Source organism: Dromaius novaehollandiae, chromosome 18 (genome assembly GCF_036370855.1).
Source record: "Dromaius novaehollandiae isolate bDroNov1 chromosome 18, bDroNov1.hap1, whole genome shotgun sequence".
Lineage (NCBI taxonomy): Eukaryota > Metazoa > Chordata > Aves > Casuariiformes > Dromaiidae > Dromaius > Dromaius novaehollandiae.
This window is the reverse complement of record NC_088115.1, coordinates 15,414,881-15,432,752: the sequence shown is the minus strand read 5'-3', so window position 1 is coordinate 15,432,752 and position 17,872 is coordinate 15,414,881. Positions and strand designations below refer to the sequence as shown.

General features: G+C 65.8%; 2 protein-coding genes across 2 annotated transcripts; both read right to left on the bottom strand.

Moving 5' to 3' along the window:
- Positions 1-231: 231 nt before the first annotated feature.
- DNAI2 (dynein axonemal intermediate chain 2) lies at positions 232-8,124 on the bottom strand. The gene is made up of 13 exons (XM_026112462.2): positions 7,762-8,124; positions 7,413-7,574; positions 7,210-7,331; positions 6,485-6,627; positions 5,732-5,845; positions 4,010-4,149; positions 3,635-3,757; positions 2,495-2,718; positions 2,063-2,198; positions 1,501-1,647; positions 1,010-1,237; positions 559-666; positions 232-353 (listed from the first exon to the last, which is right to left on the bottom strand). The coding sequence occupies exons 1-13, from the start codon at positions 7,942-7,944 to the stop codon at positions 345-347; spliced, it is 1,839 nt and encodes a 612-aa protein (XP_025968247.2). The 5' UTR covers positions 7,945-8,124; the 3' UTR covers positions 232-344.
- A 286-nt stretch (positions 8,125-8,410) lies between these two features.
- TTYH2 (tweety family member 2) lies at positions 8,411-16,300 on the bottom strand. Its single transcript, XM_064522816.1, has 14 exons — positions 16,126-16,300; positions 14,682-14,854; positions 13,575-13,686; positions 12,802-13,022; positions 12,633-12,728; positions 12,451-12,523; positions 12,215-12,284; positions 12,076-12,131; positions 11,897-11,989; positions 11,694-11,786; positions 11,479-11,621; positions 11,201-11,386; positions 11,023-11,101; positions 8,411-9,451 (listed from the first exon to the last, which is right to left on the bottom strand). Exons 1-14 carry the CDS (start codon positions 16,252-16,254, stop codon positions 9,371-9,373), a joined length of 1,605 nt encoding a protein of 534 aa, XP_064378886.1. The 5' UTR covers positions 16,255-16,300; the 3' UTR covers positions 8,411-9,370.
- Between the last annotated feature and the right edge of the window lie 1,572 nt (positions 16,301-17,872).

Below are 17,872 nucleotides of genomic sequence, written 5' to 3'. Positions count from 1 at the left end.
GCGGGTGCCGGGACCCCGCTGCTGTCGTGGGCTGCCCCGCTCCTCGGCCCGGGGAGGACCGGCGGGGGATGCGGTGCGGGCACATCGTCCCTGCGGCCACGGGGCGCCGCGCCGCGGTGGGCGGCCGGCTGCACGCCTCGACCCAGGCCAAGGAAGGGAGAAGGGGAAGAGAAAGGACGTGACTTTCCCACCCTCTGCTCAACCCTGCTGTGACACAACAGGAAACACGACTGGGAAACCTCCTGTTTATTCACCCAAAGGAAAAAATCGGGAGGGCAAAGGGCCAGGGAGCATCTGTGACCCACTCAAGGGTTTCTCCGCCATCCACCAGCCCTGCTTCCCCGCTACGGCTCCTGCGGAGAGAGCAGGGGTGGGGGGGGCCGCGCCGCGGGGCCACCGTTCACGCCGCCGCCTCACCAGCCCCACGGAGGGGGGACAGGGCTGGGCAAGGGCTGGCATGTCCGGCTGGGTGCCCTCATGTGGGCACCTGCGCCACACGCCACGGACCAGCAACCCGAACAAGGAGGGGAAAGCAGCATGAAGCTGGAATCAGCTGACCTTGGTAGCATCCTCCTGCTCTTCTTCCTCCTCTTCCTCTTCATACTCAGGCAGCTTGCCCTCTCCTTCCTCCTCTTCCTCTCCCGTGTCACCTGTATAGTCCTTATCCTGAAAAGCAGAGGCTGGCCCATGTCCCCTGCCCCATGGCAGCTGTTCTCTGCTCAGCTTTCTGCCTGTTTTGCTGCTTTACCACGTGTCAGTGGCTACCGTACGCTGTCCTTAGGAACGTCCTTATCCAGAAAATCTCCTGTCCGCTGTCCCCCATCCCTACGCTTTCCCTATGGCTGGGCTAGTTCGGAGTGAGGGCCCATCCAGCCCAGGACAGGGCCTCCCACCCGCTTGGGGAGAGTGAGACCAGGCAAGCACGGGTGACGCTCCCCGAGCGCCTGCCCGTCTGCTCCGGGGATTTTGGAGCTTGGGGTGGTTGGCCGCTCCCTGCCGTCCTCGGTACCTTGGCACGCAAGCGCTTGGCCTCTGCCTGCGCCCTCTTCCGCAGCTCTGCTTCGATGACCTCGAAGAACTCTTTGCGGACCTGCTCGAGCACCTCGTGGTGGCTCTCCGCCGGCTTCTCCTCCTTCCCCTCCTCGTCCCGCACCTCCGACTTGGCGCGCTCCTTCAGCCGCATCTCCCGGTGCCGGGCCTCCAGGATCTTCTCCCGCTTCGTCTCCCGCTCAAACATCTGGGGCAGAGAGGGGAGTCTCTGAGGGGCGTCGAGGCCGAGCCAGGGGACCCTGCTCTGCCCGGGGATGGCACCCCTGGCCCTGGGAGCCGCGGGGCCACCCCGCTGCCCACCCTCCCTCTGCTCAGCCCCTTCGCAAGCAGGGCAGGGCCTGCTCACGGGCAGTGCTGGCGGAGGGGCCGTGCGCGGGGCCAAGGGCGTGCTGGCCACGCTGAGGGCTTTGCTGTAGCGTGAGCAGTCCGGCTGCTCCGCCTGGCACCTACAGCCGTGGCCAGGGTCTTCTCGTTCTTCTGCAGGGTGCAGAGCCCAGAGGAGATTTCCAGCAGCGTGACGGTGCCCAGCTTCGAGCCGCAGCCCACGAAGCCCCCGTTGTCCTGCAGACGCAGGCTGAAGAGGGGCTCATCGCAGATCTGGGAGGGAGGACAGGCGGATGCTATGACTTAGCCCCTGTGCGATGCCCACCCGAGGGAGGTCAGGCTGCTGGGCCAGGCAGCACAACCAGCACAGGCACCTCAATGCAACTGTCAGTAACAAGGGCCACAAGGGATGTTCATAACCTGTTTGATCCTAAAGTGCAAATTTTTGGGCACACTGAGCTCCGGGGACAACTGAAGGGACACCTGCCACTTGATGGAGCTTATCCAGAGCTCAGCACAAGCAGGATGGTGCTGTGCAAGCCCCCCCAGCTCCCATTTCCATCCCCAGCTCCGTTTGCTCTGCCAGGCAGTGTGTCAGGTCTGCCAAGCCCCGCTGCGGGTGCTGGGCCGAGGGCAGCCCCGTCGAGGGAACAGGGGCGAAGGAAAAAGGGGCCGTGCGGGACCCAACCTTCAGGCTGAGGGACGGGTCGTTCTGCTTGAAAAGGAAGTCCCAGATGTCCAGCGTCCCATCCATTTTGGTCGTGAAGAAGACAGCTGGCCTCACAGTGCTCCAGCACCCGTCTGTCAGGTAGGAGAGGTGGTACCTGCCGACAGACCTGCTCAGAGCCCAGCTGCAGCGGGGACAGGCTCAACTCCAGCCCCATCACTGCGGCTGGTATGCACAATTTTCATCACGTGCCTTTAGCCAAGATCACGGGCCTGGGAACATCCCTGTTCCAGCGCCCTTGGCTACGCTGGCACCTCTCTGGCTTGGCGACTGTCCCACCAGCTTCTCCTCCGTGACCAGAGCAGACTAGACCCTGCTGGTCACCTGCCTTGAATGTGCTTTTGCACAGAGAAGGAACATTTTTTGCGGAGGTTCAAAAACACTGACACCTACTTGGTCCACATAATTGACGATTCCTTGCTCTCCTCCGACCAGATCCGAGCAGTCCAGTCACCGACCGTCAGGAAGAATTTGGGGTAGAAAGGGTTCCTGGCCAGCGCATAGACAGGCCCGTGGTGGCCACTGTAGGTGCCGGCAATCTTTTCTGGGGGTGTCTTGGCCTTGCGGTTGCAGGTGATGATGATGCCCTGCTCTGTACCCACCATGAACTTGGTGGGCTGAGGGTGGGAGCAGGAGAGAGCAGCCATCAGGGGACAATTGGGCAATGAAGGGCTTTGCTCTCAGAGCACACTGGGAGCCAGCTGGGGCAAGAGTGTGGGGAGAGCAGAGCCCTGGTGCCCAGCATGATGTGGGAGCTTCGGGGACTGGATGCCAGCAGGACCCTGTGCTCTGGGAACAGACTGACTCCCGATGCCTAAAGCCAGGTGGCAGCACGCTGCAACCTGCAGCAGTGCTCCGGGGCCTCCCTGCGCGTGCACAGGATCGCGCCGCGCATCAGACATCCGTGCTGTGCCCGCGCAGCCCCATCCCTGGGGGTGACCTGGCGCGGCCCCCCAGCTGGGCTTGGCTCCTGCCCCCGTTAGGATTCGCTTTGCAGGGGCCTCTCCAGGTACAGCCACCAACAGGGCCAGGTCCTCAGCCACTGCTGACCCCCAGACCCCAGCAATCAGCTTTGCGGGGCCGCGCTGTCGGCTGCCGCACGCAGCTGAAGACGCGCTGAGCCCAGGCTGGTGGAGCAGAGGCCCCTCAGAGCTCGCAGCTGATTTGCCCCGTCTCAGCAGAAACCGCTTTGGGGAACAGCACGGGAGGAGAAGGAAAGCCGAACCCCAACACCGGACAATCTGCATTCTCAGCACTGCCCCAGGGAGGCTGCCTGGCTCAAAGCCCCCTGCTCTGCTGCAGACGCCCCACTTACAGTAACCACCAAGCCCCCGTCCCCCTCCAGCTCTCCCAGGGAGGGACCAAATCCCAGGGTGTCAGTGAGGCTCTGGGGAGGGGAGCACGAAGTGCCTGCGGCAGGGTGACACTGCCACCCGCAGCACACCAGACACCCTGCCACGCTCCCGCTGTCCCTTGAGACCAGGGGTGTGTGGGCAGGGTGACGCAGTGCCAGGCCAGGGCGGGGGAACTCACCATGGTCGGCTCAAACTCCAGCGAGACGGCGCCCAGAGCATTCTTCAGGAGCCCCTTCCGGGTGATGTCCAAGACCAGCGTCTCAGTGGGCTCGGACAGCTTGCGGATGTCCCACCACAGGACCTGCAGGGGACAAGCAGCAGGAGCGACGCCGCAGTCAGGGGCTGCTCTTGGTGAGGCCGTGGGCGCTGGGGGAGCTGAGCACCCGGGAGCCAGGCAGGGCTTCCCTGGGCCAGCCCAAATCGCGTGCCCAGGGGACAGGATCCCATGCTGGCATGGCAGGGCAGCCCCAGCGACCAGGGGTTGGTCACGCAGGCAGAGAAAGCTCTTTTGGGCTGTGAGCGCCTGCCACCCTTCCCTGCTCCTGCCCTTTACCTGCCCGTCAGTGGAGGCTGAGAAACACTCGGTGCCGGTTTTGGACTGCAGCCAGATCGTTCCGTACACGGGGTCCCTGTGGCTGAACTCCACTGTGGACACCTCCACGGGCAGCGGCCCCTTCCTCGTGTCCCAGTAAGCTGGGAAGGAAAAGCAGCTGTCGAGATCTGCACCAGCTCCCTTGCCCTGCTCCTTTGCTTGCCACTCCCTGGCGTTTCCCGAGGAGATGCTGCCCCGCTGTTGAAGCCAGAATAGGGCACAAATCTCATGGCAGCATTCACAGTACCCAAAATAACTATGGAGGCTCCCTGCTGGTTGGGATCCTGCTGCTGTGATCACTCCAGGGGTGCCCAGTCTGAGAGGAAACAGTTTGCACCAGTGCGGCTGGATGCTGGAGAGAACTGGTTGCTGATGGGTCAATGCCTGCTGCCAATAAAGCTAGACGGTGGTAACATCTTAAGCCATCACAGCATTTCTTCAGTGATCTCTCTGTGGCAAATGTCCTACAGCCGCCAGAGGCAATTAATGCTACCGCGTGCCCCTGCTCTGCACAAGGGGTTCCAGCAGGACCAGACATGGTCCAAGCACACAGCCCCTGTCAACTCCGAACAGCAGCTCCTAGAAACCAGTGCGTGTGACCTGGCCCTGGCTGCAAGCTCCTCCTGCATGTCCTGAGGGCCCTGCCTAACGAAGGCAGGTCCCGCCAGGACAGCGGTAAACGTCTTTCCCTATCTTTGCATTGACACACGGCGGGGGGCAGGCCGCAGCGCAGGGCCGTCCTCGGTTCAGCAAAGGTTAGGCAGCTGGGCCGCGATGGCACCAAGCCGCACGCGCTCCCTCTCGCTCACTGCTAATTAGGCAATTGAACGTGACGGAGTCTGCTCTGCTGGGCCTGTGCCACATGCCTGGGGAGTGCTGTGAAGGACGAGGTGAAATCCACTCTCTCCATCACCTCCGGAGCGTGCAGTAACAGCCCTGTAGTGCATGCCCTGTCAGCTCTGATTGCTGCTGCAAATGGCAAGAAAAACATCAAAACGAGCGCAATTAAATCAAACGGCTCGTGTGGCTGACTAAGTAACCAAACCATAAATGAACCTGGCAAAGAGGGGCCCTTTCCTAAGCATGCGTAACAGCAGCATAAAAACAACTCAGTAAATGAAACGAGGGCAACTCTTCTGAATTTTTGCCACATCAAGATAGGGGGCTGTGGGAGCGCAAAACGCACGCTGCTCAGCTACCGGTCCAGCGATCTCTACTGCGCTCTTGCTGCGGTGCCGGCCAGCCCGACTGCGGAGCGCTGGGCAGCAGCATGGGCCCAGCACGCTTCCAGGGAAAAGTGGAGCTGAGGACATGGGAGTCCCATGCTGTTCTTCGGATATGTGTGTGCATGTGCCCACAGCCCTGGGCAACACGTGCCAGTCCCGGCAGCCTCCTCCGTACGCAGCCCCTCGGGAGCTGCCCAGGTAAACCCCTGCCGAGCCAGTGCACACCTGGGCTCCTAGGCACGGTGCCCTCCCCTCCCGTTACCTGCGCAGGCGAGCACACGCATTTCCTCGCACATCACGCCCCGGGGCTTCAAGCCATGCTGAGGGTATTCCTGGCTGCAGCACTAATGATGTTATGTCGTTTCTCAGCATAGCAGTGCTGGAACAAGGCTCTCGCCGAATTAAACGAAGCCAGTCCCTCATTAATATGGCTTCATGCCAAACCCATCTTCCTTACCGATCTGCCCATTGTAGCATCCGCCTGCCAGGATGTGCGAGTCTTTGGGGTTGTATTCCAGGCTCACGAGAGGGGACGACGGCTTGAGAACCAGCTCCGGCTTGTTGGAGTTTTCTACCAAGAAGGGATGAGTAAAGAGCAAAGTGAGGAGGCAGCCCCAAAGGAAAGCAACACCCACCTCCAAACCAGCCCTTCGGTACTGCGCGGCGAGTGCAGCTCACCCCCCCCCCAGCCTGGCTCACTGCCATGCCACGCAGCGCCAGATGTGGTACAGCTGGCGCATTGGCCATGCCGCGGGGAAAGAGAGCCCAGGGCCAGGCCCCGTATCCCAACCCTCCTCTTTGTATTTTTTACTCCAAAAAGCAACAAGCCTGAGACATTCTTTGGCAAAACAGGGCAATTCCCGACACGGGCTTCGCTGCCTCTTCCTTTGTTGATCAAGAGCAAGTGAACCACATTAACACAAGAACCACATAAGAGGAGTGTGGCTCAGCTGCCTGACCCGGTTGCAGGTACTCTGGTTCATGAAGTCGTGCAGTGGGAATTTAGTGGTTATTTTCCATCTGCTGGCCAGCTTTCAGACCCCATTTCTCCCCTTCTCTAAATTGATTTGTGGGCCAAAGATGAAACTAAACCTCCGTTCGCACCCTCTGAGGGCTGTGAGGCTTCGCTACATCCGTGAGATGCTTTGAAGGCGCAAAGTGCTTTCGCAGCAGCACCATTATTGACTGGTGAATTTTCCCTTCCGCTTACCAAGATCCCAGATGTATGAGTCAAAGCTCATGTCTTTCACGTTTTGCTGGAACTCCAGGCTGGAATAAGCTACCGCCAGTTTCTTGCATCCATCGGGGTGCCAGGAGAGATGCGTGGCTGTCCTCTTGGTTATGTTTGGATCCCTTTTTCGCAGCAGAACATCAAACACAGACATTAGCTTGCTAACAGCTTTCTCATGCCCCGGGCTGAGTGTCTCCCAAGGAAACTGTGGGAATCACAATTAAAACAAGCCACAGCCCTTGAGTATTGATTGCAGGAAACGATTCTCTGGGGGGCTGGGTGGGGGGAGAAGAGTTGATGATTTAATAAAGTCTTTCCAGTTATATGCTTCTAAGAATCCAATTATGTTACTGGATCTGACTTTTAGAAATGACCTAGCAGCCCCTGACATTTGAAAATAATCTTTGAGACACACATGCACACAGAAGATCTTGTCTAAACTGCTGTCAGAAGAAACTCGGAGCCGCGTCTCTTCCTGGACGGCGGCACCTCATGGCAAAGTGCCTGGCTGGGGTGGAGGGCAGGGGGGCGAGGAGCTGAGCCCAGCTCCTGCACGGCTGGTGGCAGGTCTCTCCACCCATAAACCGACCCAGCACTATCCTAAAGCCACCGAGTTTTTCTACCTCCTTTGTCTCCAAAGCACCCAGCTAGCACAGCAGCCCCCGCGGGCCTGCAGCGACCGGCGAGCACGGCACCAGCGTTACCTGATGACATTGATGGTCTTGGCAGAGGGGGGCTCGTCTTCCACCTCGGCCGTCTCCTCCTCCCCGAAGTACTCCTCGTAGATGTTGATGGCGTTGTTCTGCTTGATGCAGTGCTCCATCAGCTGCGGGAGAGCACGTCAGAGCCCGCGCCAGGGCACCGGGCGCTGCCTCGGCGAGGGAACCGGGGCCGGCCGCGGCCTTACGGTGCCCAGGTGCGTGATGGTGTTGATGTAGTTTTCGTCCTTCTCCACTTTCTTCCGGAAGCGGATGGTTTGCTCCATCTCCTGCGGGTTGACGTCTTTGGGCCAGCCCCCCTCCGTGTGGTGCACGCCGCGCGTTTCCACCTCCACCCTCTCCGTGTTGACCTGGAGGGCGGCGTGGAGGAAGCGGGAGTGAGAGGCCGAGCCAGCCAGCCGGCTCCGCTCCGACCCAGCGAGGTCGGGCACCCACCGGGCCCAGATGCAGCCGAGCTTTCCGGCCCCGGCCGGGAACCGCAGCTCTTTGGCCAGCGGCTCAGAGGCCCCCTTGTCCCCGGGCTGGAGCCGGGCTCACCTCGTGCTCGGACATGTCGCTGGCGTGCTGCACGTGGGCGTCCACGGGGTTCCTGGCCACGAAGGCGTCAGCCGCGGCGGGGTCGGGCGGGATGTCCACCATGACCTCGGCCGCCCGGTCGGAGAAGTTGCAGGGCCGGCCGAAGTCACTGCGCTTCTTGGTGTACACGTAGACGATCTCCATGGTGGGGCTGAGGGGGGCCCTTGCCGCCTTTTCGGGGTCTTTCCCCAGTTCTGTCCCCGCTGAGGACCCGGGGGCAGGCCTGCTCTGCCCCTCCCCCCAACCCCAGGGGCCCAGGCGTCCGGGCTCCCCCCGCCCCAAGCGCGGCCTTCCTAGAAGCCGCTCTCAGGGCCGCGTCCGCCGTTGCCTGGCAACGCCGGGGCGGGAGTCACGTGACGGCCGTTTCCTGCCGCCATGTTGGGGAGGGCGAGAACACACGTGACGGCCGCCGCCTGCCGCCATGTTGGGGAGGGCGTTGGGGACAAAGCCTGGCTGGTGACAGCAGATGTGGCTTAGCATCGGGGTGGGGGGGGAAAGCTGGCCCTGTGCCCCATCCACGGGGGACAACCAGGCCCCATCCGGAGGGGCGGCCCGGCCCCACGGCCAAGCAGAGGCATGCCATCGCGGAGAAACCAGCAGGAAAGGGATCAGTTTAGTACAAGTGTTTATTGTCTTCTCCCCTGAGGGCACATACAAATCAGGCCGGACTCCCGCTCCTCCGCCCGGGAGCCCTAATGAGGTTAGTTCACATGCGTTTAAAAACAGCTCTTCTACCAGTACCGTTAAAACATTAAAAGCCAAAAAAAAGAAAAAAAAAATCCAAACCTCGAGTCTCCAGGAGGTTTCCAACAGCAGGTAACGCTAGTCGCACCTGACACGGGCGAATGGTGTTACGGGACAGAAGGGTATGTACAAGTTATCTTTAAAAGACACAGTGAGTCACTGCGATGGAGCAGCACGGCCCGCAGCAGGCCTCGGCTCTGCGCCGGCCCCGGCACCGTTCGCCTCCCGCCCGGCCCGGCCTGGCCTGCCCCAGGGCTCCCCCCGGGCACGCGGCTTCCTCGGGGCTTCCCACACCGGCCCCCGGGAGTGGAGGTACCGAAAAATCGCCCGTTACAAGCATGCATTACAGCAAAATCAGCTCCGAGCCGAGGCGGGAAGTCGAACTGTGCCTCTGCTCTTCAGTGGTGAAACCCAGAAGCAAAGCAAAGGAAAACCAGCAAGGCCAAAACAACCGTACCGAAAGCCGCCGGCGCCCGCCACCGCGGGGGGAGTCACTAGTGGTTGGTATTGCATTGCTACGGGGGCGAAGGGGCGGCCGGGCCCCCCGCGCCGCGGGGAAGAGCAGGGCCCTGGGCGGGCGCCCGCGAGAGACGCGGGATCACTGTTAGTCCGGGGGGAAAAGGCCCCAGCTGCACTTCGGAGAGGAAGACTCCAGAGCGAGCACGAGCTGCCGAGAGAGGAGGACGCTGGGGCTCCCCGTCGGCTCCGGGCCCCGCTCTTCCCACCGGGAGAGCTGCTGCCGCCCGCTTCCCAAGCTGTCTCTGGTTTCCGTTACAGAAACGCCGGTGGCCTTTTCTCCTCCCGCGAGCGGCTCGGGGCGGGCGCCCTAGGCCGGGAACTCGGCGTTGCAGTGCCGCACGTGCTCATCGGTGACGGAGAGGTAGGTGGCCCGCATGCTCGGGGAGTACTGCGGGGAGAGGGCGCGGGGTTAGCGGCAGGCCGCCCCGCGCCCCACGTCCCGGAGGAAGTCAGAGCACGGGGAGGGGAGCTGCTTCCAACCTGTATTAATGCCCAATTAATCCACCAAGATCAGAAGAGCCAGATCCTGTTCAGACTGGGTCTCTGCACCCTCCTCCATGGCTGGGAGTTAAGAGCCCCCGGCCAAGGTGCCTTATTTTAGCGTCTCAGGCTCTGCACAGCCAGGACATTGCTGGGGTTTGTTCTCTGCCTTTCGGGCTCCACCTCGGACCCGGCAGCAAATTCAGCCCGAATCAGGGAACCTCAACGCTCGTCCTTGCTGCTTCCGACCCCCGAGGACCAGCGATGCTCCCACGCTGCTGGGCCGGCAGCAGCGGTGGAGCCGGCGGGGACTGAGCCCCGACACCGCGCCGTGCACAGCCCCGGGGCGTCCTCGCTGCCCTTAGCCTGGGTTTTGCCCCCTGATCTCTCATCTCCATGCACAAACCTCCTCCTCTCCCTCTTCTGGGGCTCTGCAGCACTCGGGGGCTTCCCCAGCCTCCCGAAGGCCGAGTCCTCCCCGAAGCGCCGTGGAGGAGCTAAAGCAAACCCAGCTCCCCGCACACGCACATCCGCACGGGAAAGGCCACGGACCCGGAGCGCTCCGAGGCAGCACAAGTCCTTCCTCAGGGATCTGAATCCCAGATAAATCAGATCATTCAGGGTGGGGAGAAGCGCTCGCATTAATCCCCCCGCCGGCCCCCCCGCAGGGATGGGCCTGCCAGCTGCAAGGGCTGTGCAAGCGGATTAAAGCCTCCTGTGCTGGCGCGGCTCCAGGTTTTCACCTGATCGCAAAAAATTTTCCCAGGAAGACAAGAGCGCGGGAGGCTCCGCCGCCGGGGCTGCGTGTTGCCATAGCAGCGTGCCGGAGCCTGTGGAGGGAGGGAGGGATGGAGCCACGGCCCCCGGGTCCCGCCAGGGTCCCCGGGAGGCACCAAGGATGGTTTCCATCAACCCCCTTCCTGGCGCTCCCGCTGGGGCAGCCCCTTCTCTCGCCCAGCTCCAGCATCTCCCGGCAGCGGCTCCACGCTCCCCCCGCCGCCAAAGCAGAAACCCCCCCGGGGCCGGGGGGGGAGCGAGGAGGAGGGGCGCGAGCGCAGGACCCGAACTCCCGCCTCAGCACAAAGAGGGAACACAAAGCCGCTGAACTTACGCTTGATGGGCAACTTAGCTCCAAAACAATGGATGCAAAAAAAATAAAAATAAAATAAATAAATAAAATAAAGCAGGCGTTAACAGACAGGGAAAGGTAAGCGGGTATGGGTTTCCGCAGAATAAATAAGAAAATAAAGCAGTGAGAAAAGAGCAGCTGAAGGGAAGATAAGAGTATTTTGGGCTCTCCCACGCACGTGGTAGCCGCTGCCCCGGCGCCGCAGCGGGGAGCTCGGTTAGCAAACGGGCTCGCTCCGAGCTGCGGCGCCTCCGCCGCGCGGTCCCCAGCTCCCCGGCACCCCCCCGCCCCGGTCCCCCCGCCCCGCGGGGCCGTCACAAGAAGGACTTGGCTTCGGGCGCCCACCGTACCGTAGGGGGGGGAGAGCCTCGGCCGATGAGGGGCACGTTCTCGTAGCGCGGGTTTCCGCCGAAGAGCGCGGCTTGGTTCCTGGGGGGGGGGGGGCAGTCCGTGAGGGGGGGGCCGAGCTGCTGGGCCGGACCCTCGGGGCCGAGCCGGCGTGGGGAGCGGTGTCGGGGGGGGTCTTACATGTACTCGGCGACGGGGGCGTTGGAGATGGCCTGGGCGGGCGGGTGCAGGCTGCTCTGGCTGCCCAGGCTGCTGCTGTAGCTGCAGAAGCTGCGGAGCTGCCCGCGGGCCGGCGCGTGGGCGGCCATGCGGCGCGCCTGCGGGTTGAAGGGGTCCTCCTCGTCCATGTCGTCGTAGTCGCGGTCCCTGCGGGATGCAGCGAGGCGCGGGCGTTCGCCGCCGGCCCCCCGAGCGCGGGCACGGCTCGGGCACGGGGGGCCGCGCCGCACCAGACCCACCTGGCAGCCAGGTGCTTCCAGGCGCGCGGAGCGGCGCAGATGATGGTGGAGAAGGAGGCGGCCAGCAGCAGGGAGAAGAGCAGGAGGTAGAGCAAGCCCTCCACCCCGTCGTAGCAGATGCCGATGAGGGCGTCCAGGTAGTCCTGCAGCGGGGGACGGCATGGGGCTCAGTGGGGGCAGCCGGCACCGCGCGCCCTGGCCGGGCCGCCGCTCACCTTGTGCAAGCCCCGGCAGTCCAGCAGGGCCGTGAGCTGGTGCAGGCTGGTCTCCGAGGCGTTGAGGAGCTGCTGGACCTCCAGCAGGTCTTTCTGCAGGCGAGAGAGGGGGTGAAGGTGGCATGCGGGGGGCTGCGACCCACGGCAGGGACGCGGGGCGGCAGGGCAGGATGGGGATGGGGGACAGTCCCCGCTGCCCGTACCTCGGCCATCGGGAAGAGGGGCAGCGCGAACTGCACCAGGCCCTGGACCTGGATCTGCATGGTGGTGAGCGAGCGCTGGAAGACGGTCAGCGCCTGGGAGGGAAGCAAGCGAGCTGTCACGGGGTGCCCCGCTGTCCGTGGGGGTGACACTGGCCCCCCCACACCGGCTCCGGCCCTACCTGCTGGAAGGGGCTGCTCCGGCTCTGGTCGCAGTACAGGTAGTAGTGAACCACCTCTGCAAAGCAAGGGGAGGCGTCAGCGCGGGTGTCCTGGGGGCTGTGAGGCACGGCTGCCCCCCGGGCAGCCCCCTGCCCTTACCCGCGCTGATGTCGTTCTCCGTCAGGTTCATGACGAACTTGTCCGGGGCCACGCAGAAGTCGCTGGTGCCCTGCGGGGACGGGACGGGGCATCGGCCAGGTGCCGCAATGCCGCAGAGCAGCCCCCCCTCGCTGCTGGGCACTGGGACGCCCAGATGTGCACGAGCATCTCCAGATGTGCCCGGGCAGCACTGGCTCCCCGGGCAGAGCCGCCACGCTGCTCGCCCCGGCACTCACCACCGCCGCCGCCGCGTCCACGGCCACGGAGGCCCAGCTGAGGAGCAGCGTCAGGAGCCCGCAGCACAGCATCCTGCGGGCAGAGGGGCGCGAGCGTGGCTTCAGCCCCGGCCCGGGGGGACACGCGCCGCCCGGCAGCGCCGCGGAGCTCAGGCAGAGCCGGCCCGGCTCGGGGTACTCACGTGGTGAGGAGGCACCGGGAGCGCTTGGCCAGCCCCAGGCAGCCCAGCAGGCAGACGGTGAGGACGAGGATGAAGAAGAGCAGGTAGGCCAGCCACCTGCGTGCAGAGGGAGGGCGGCGCGTCAGGCCCGCGTGGCCCCGCATCGCCCCGGCGCCCCGGCCCCGCTCACCGGTAGTACTCGGCGTAGGCGACGCGCCCGGCGAGCAGGGTGAGGTTGGCGCTGGCGCTGTGCCGGGCCGGCAGCCCCGCGAGCTGCAGCACCACGCCGCCGGCCAGCTGCCGCACCAGCTTGAGGCTCTGCACGAAGTCGCCCCGCGCCGCCAGCATCTCGTTCAGCCGCGCCAGCGGCTGCTCCAGGCTCGCCCCCATCTGCAGCGTGGTGCCGGCGACCTGGGGGACGGGACGGGGCGGCACCGTGAGCCGGGCCTGGCGGGAGCCCCCGCGACGCCGGCGCTGGATGCAGGCGCCTGGCTCCTCGCTTTGGGCATTGCAACGCCCCGCGCAGCCCTGGGCATCCCGAACGCGAGCGCCGGGGGAGCGGACGCCCTCCGAAGGCATTTGCACGCCCCAAACCGCTGGCACGGCCGAGGGTGCCGCGCCAATGCTGCGGCGGGGATGGGCACGTGGCAGAAGCCCAGCGGCGACGGCCCCAGGCGCAAACAACGGGGCTTTGTTCGCCCTGCAGAGCCAGACACGCGCCTCCCTCCCTGCCCGAGCAGCTTTCGGGGAGCAAACCGAGGTGACGCGGGGACCGGAGAGGGCTCCGGGGCCACGGGGCACCCCCCCGCACCCGCTGCCGGACGGCTCCATGGCCCGACCCCCGGGACCCAGCCCGAACCCCGCAGCACCGGGCCTCGCCGCCGCCCTGCCGGGCACAAAGGCCCCTTTCTGCGGGCTGACGTCAGCCCCCCGCGCGCGGCCGGGCCGAGCCGCGGTCCCTACCAGGGCGTCGATGCCGGTGAGGGTGCGGTTGGCGTTGCCGAGGGCGTAGAGCAGCTGGTACACGCCGTCGTTGGTCTCGCTGTTCCCGTAGAAGCCGGCGCCGACGGCCGCGCTGCGCACGGGAGGGAGGACGGTGAGAGGGGAGGGGGATGCCCCGACCCCCCCGGGCCCGGGGATGCGGCAGGGCCCCGGGCAGGGACCCACCGGCAAATTTTAAGCCCGCGCTGCCAAGCGCCGGGAGATTGAGGGCGGAGAGGCCCGACAAAGCAGATTAGGGGAATCTGCCGGAAGAAACGCCGCTCCCGTTTAAACCCGCTCCTTGCTTAATCCCCCGGCGGGAGGCAGCCGGGGCGCCGGGTCCGAGGACCGCGGGCTCCTGCCCGGCCGGCGGGAGAGAACCAGAGCGCTCGCCGCGCTGTGCTGCCCTCCTCTCCCCTCCCCGCGGCAGATGCCAACAAAAGTGACGGACACCAGCCCGTTTGCCCCAATTAGGCCTTTAACGGCCGCTCGCAGCTGCAAACAGGCTCCGCCAAGCTGCTGCTGGGGTTTCAGAGCCCCCGGAGAGCGGCAAAGTGATCCCCTCCCGCCGCCCGGCCTCGGGCTGCCGCGGCTCAGGGCCACGAGCATCCCTGCGGCAGCTCCCGGGCCTCCCCCCGGCGGGGCACGCGGGGGGGCTGCCGGGGCAGGACACGGCAGGGCGGTCACGGGACGGGCACGCCGAGCTCATTAGTGCCGTTTGCCGACTCCGTAAAACATTCGCGGCCAGACACCGCGCGCGCTCTGCCCGGCCAAAAATAGGCTCTTTGTCTGGTGAGCGGGTTGCATCAGAGCGGCGGAAAGGCCCTGCACCCCGTCCTGTCCCCCCCCGGGCTGCGGGGCGCAGCCGGAGCTCGGCTCGGCCGCGGCCGCCCCCGGCCCAAACGCCGCGGTGCAATCGGCCCCGCGCGGGCGGGCGCCAGCTGGGCCGCGCTGCCGCCCGCCATCTGCTCCGGCCGGGATTAGCGACCGCGGCCCCCGCTCCCGGCGGGATTAGCGGGGCGGGTGGGCGATGCGGCCCCGGCGCGGGGGCAGCCGCCGGCCGTGCCCCGGGCACCGCGGTGGCCTCACCAGCAGACGAGCCCGGCGACCACGGCCGTCCAGGTGACGCAGCAGGAGCCGGGCCGCTTGCTCTCCGGCTCCGCATCCCGCTTGCAGCAGCACAGGCAGATCAGGTAGACGGTGAGGAAGAGGAGGTTGAGGCCGAGGCAGACGGCGGCCACCAAGCCCAGGAAGAGCAGCGACTAGGAGAGGAGAGAGGGGACGGTCAACACCGCCCCGGGGCTTTCCACGAGGCGAGGAAAGAGGAACTGGCCCCGGCCGAGCCGGGCTGCACCGGCCCCCCCAGCAGATCCCGAAGGCCGGATTCGTCGCGGCGGCAGACCAGGCGGCCGGGCGGGAGGCGCGTGAGCCGGGGCTGAAGGGCCCTTTGTGCAGCGCTCCCGGCCCCGGCAGGGACCGGCCCGCGCTTTCGGAGACGGCGGCGGCTCGGGGCTGCTCCGAGGCCCGGCCGTGCACGGGGAGACGCGGCAGCCGCAGCGGGGGGCAAGGAGCCCCGCGGAGCCCCCGGCCGCGTGCGTCGCGGGGCTTCGAGGCTGCGAGACCTCGGGGCTGGAGCAGCAGCCGGCGGCGACACTGCACGGGAGCACGGCCACAGCGTGCAGCATGGCCACGGCACGCGGCACGGCCCCGGCCCCGGCCCTGCTCCCCCTCCTCCTCCTCCAATAACGCCCCCGTGGCTCTCGCCGGGCTGGTTTCCACCCGCAGAGGGTCTGTGAGCTGCTGGAAACGGGGGCTGCACTGGGGCGCGACGGCATTGCACCGGGGCACCGGAGAGGGGCCAGCGCCCACGGGAACCGGGGCCAAACCCACCGCCCGCAGCAGCGAGAACGGGAAAAGGCAGCAACGGAGCACAGCCCCGCGCTAACGGCAGCTTCGTTAGCCTCCGCGCTGCTTAGCCGCAGGCCCGGCACGTGCGCCGCGAGCCGGCCGGCGAGGTCTGGCCGGGAGGATGAGGTGGCCGAACCCACCCGTGCACGGTGCCCCGGGGCCGGAGCGGCCGGGGGGGCCGGAGCACGGGGAAAAGAGCAAACTAACCTGCAGTTTCTCCAGGGCCTCCGGCGGAGGAGGGGGCATTTCCAGCCCGGGGCGGCCCCTCCCGCCTGCAGCATCCCCCCTCGCGGCGCGGGTTTGCAGCGAGCCGGGATCGCGCCCCCGGGGAAGATCCCCCGGGATGCAATTAGCGGAGTGGGGAGCCGGGAGCGAGCGGAGCCGCCGGCGTCCCGCAGGCAGCCCCCGGTCTCCGGGGCCGCTTTGGTGCCTCGCAGCCCGAGGCGCTGCCCACCCGCCCCGGGGGCTCCGGGCGGCGGCGCGGGGCACTTGGGCACTGAGCGCGTCAGGTCTCAGCGGGACCCCCCCCGCGGCGCTGCCCGTGGGGCTGAGCCCCCTGTCCCCGTCCCCGTCCCCGTCCCCGCCGAGCCGGTCCCGGGGCGGGGGGGCACCGGGGGGGCCGTACCTGCTGGTACTCGGGGTCGCGCGGTCGGAAGGCGGCGGGCACGGGCTGGAGGCGCAGGCCGCGGTGCGGCAGCCCGTGCAGCCAGGCCGCCCACCAGGGCGCCAGGTAGTCGGCGCGGGCGGCCGGCATGGCGCGGCGGCGGCGGCGGGGCCGGTGGTGGCGGGGCCGCGCCGCCACGGCCGGGGGGCGGCTCCGCCAGAGGAAGGGGGCTCCGCCCCGGGGGGCGGTGCCGCCGCGAGGCCCCGCCCCGCCATGGCCAGACCACGCCCCCCGGAGAGGCACCGCCCCCCGGGGAGGGGGTGTCTTGCAGCCCCCCGCCCATAGGGGAACTGCCCCCCGCTCCCCCGCTCTGGGGTTATTGTGCCCTGCTATAGGGCACTGCACCCCCCCCCCCGCTATGGGGGTGCTTCACCCTGTCACCCCCCTGCTTTAGTGTCACTGCACTCTGCTATAGGGCACTGCACCCCCCCCGCTATGGGGGTGCTTCACCCCCATCACCCCCCCCGCTTTAGCATCATTGCACCCTGCTATAGGGCACTGCACCCCCCCCGCTATGGGGGTGCTTCACCCTGTCACCCCCCTGCTTTAGTGTCACTGCACTCTGCTATAGGGCACTGCACCCCCCCCGCTATGGGGGTGCTTCACCCCCATCACCCCCTCCGCTTTAGCATCATTGCACCCCTGTTGCCTCCCTGACATATGGTCGTTGCACTCTGCTACAGGGGATTTGCACTCCCACCACCTCCCTGGTATAGGGTCATTGCACCCCACTATAGGTGCACTCCCCCCCCTGCTCTACAGGAACCACAGCCCATTACCCCCTGCTATAGGGGCACCAGACCCCTTCACTACCTGCTATAGGGGCATTGCACCCCCACCACCCGCCCGCCCCAGTACAAGTCCTTGCACCCCGCTCTGGGGGCACTGTGCTCCCACCACCCCTCTGCCACAGGGGCACCCGGTCCCTGCCCGGGGCTGCCCCCCCCCAGCGGGGAAGCTGCTGCGCAGAGGGGCTGGGGGCTGCTCCCAGCTCCACACCCGGGTGCCCCGTCCCAGCGCTACTGCTGAGGCTGCCTAAAAACCGGCTGCAGCAGGCAGTGCTACTCGTGCCGGGACGGCACTGGCATCCCCAGCGGGTTGGTACTGTCATCATAAATCCTTGGCAAAATGTTGACTCTTCACAGCTCTCCCTTCAAGCATGTGTTATTAATACCCATTACTCCAACGGCAGATAGAGCAAGTCTGACTTAAATTAGGAACAGGAGGGGAGAGGAAAAAAAATAAGTGATGTTATGCATGCAGCAGCTTTTCTACTGCAAAAATCTTTCAGCAGGGGAAAGCGAGACCTTTTCCTTCTCTGCTGCAAAGGCTGCTCCACAACACGAGCCCTGGCCCCAGCAGGCACGGGGCTGAGGGCTGGTGAGCAGAGTTTAACCTTCCCCCAGCCCCTAACAAGGCCATCAGCTGAAGGACTTGACTAGGAGCCCTCCGGAGAGCTGGCCGGAGCGCAAAGACCTGGATGCGCTTTGGAGACCTCGCAGAGAGGTCCATCCCGACTGCCAAGGGGGGCAAAACGGGCTGCAGAGCTGGCTCCACAGCCAGCTCCAGTGTGATAACCACTCCAGACAACCTCCAAGCCGCCAAGACAACCCAGCTAGCCAGCAGAGGCACCGGCAGCCCCAGGCACACACCAGGGCCTGCTGGGTTGTCCTCGGATGCCTCCTCACGCACAGCCACCACTGCTGAA

What these genes read in the sequence shown, in the direction of transcription:
- DNAI2 (XM_026112462.2), bottom strand. Translation starts at nt 7,944, where the DNA reads ATGGAGATCGTCTACGTGTACACCAAGAAGCGCAGTGACTTCGGCCGG. An exon ending in CTCATACATCTGGGATCTTG is followed by an intron (nt 5,846 to 6,484) that starts GTAAGCGGAAGG and finishes CCTTCTTGGTAG; the next exon opens with AAAACTCCAACAAGCCGGAG. An exon ending in ACCCGTCCCTCAGCCTGAAG is followed by an intron (nt 1,648 to 2,062) that starts GTTGGGTCCCGC and finishes CCTCCCTCCCAG; the next exon opens with ATCTGCGATGAGCCCCTCTT.
- TTYH2 (XM_064522816.1), bottom strand. Translation starts at nt 16,254, where the DNA reads ATGCCGGCCGCCCGCGCCGACTACCTGGCGCCCTGGTGGGCGGCCTGG. An exon ending in GGAGAACGACATCAGCGCGG is followed by an intron (nt 12,132 to 12,214) that starts GTAAGGGCAGGG and finishes CTTGCTTTGCAG; the next exon opens with AGGTGGTTCACTACTACCTG. An exon ending in GGAGCAGCCCCTTCCAGCAG is followed by an intron (nt 11,990 to 12,075) that starts GTAGGGCCGGAG and finishes CTTCCCTCCCAG; the next exon opens with GCGCTGACCGTCTTCCAGCG.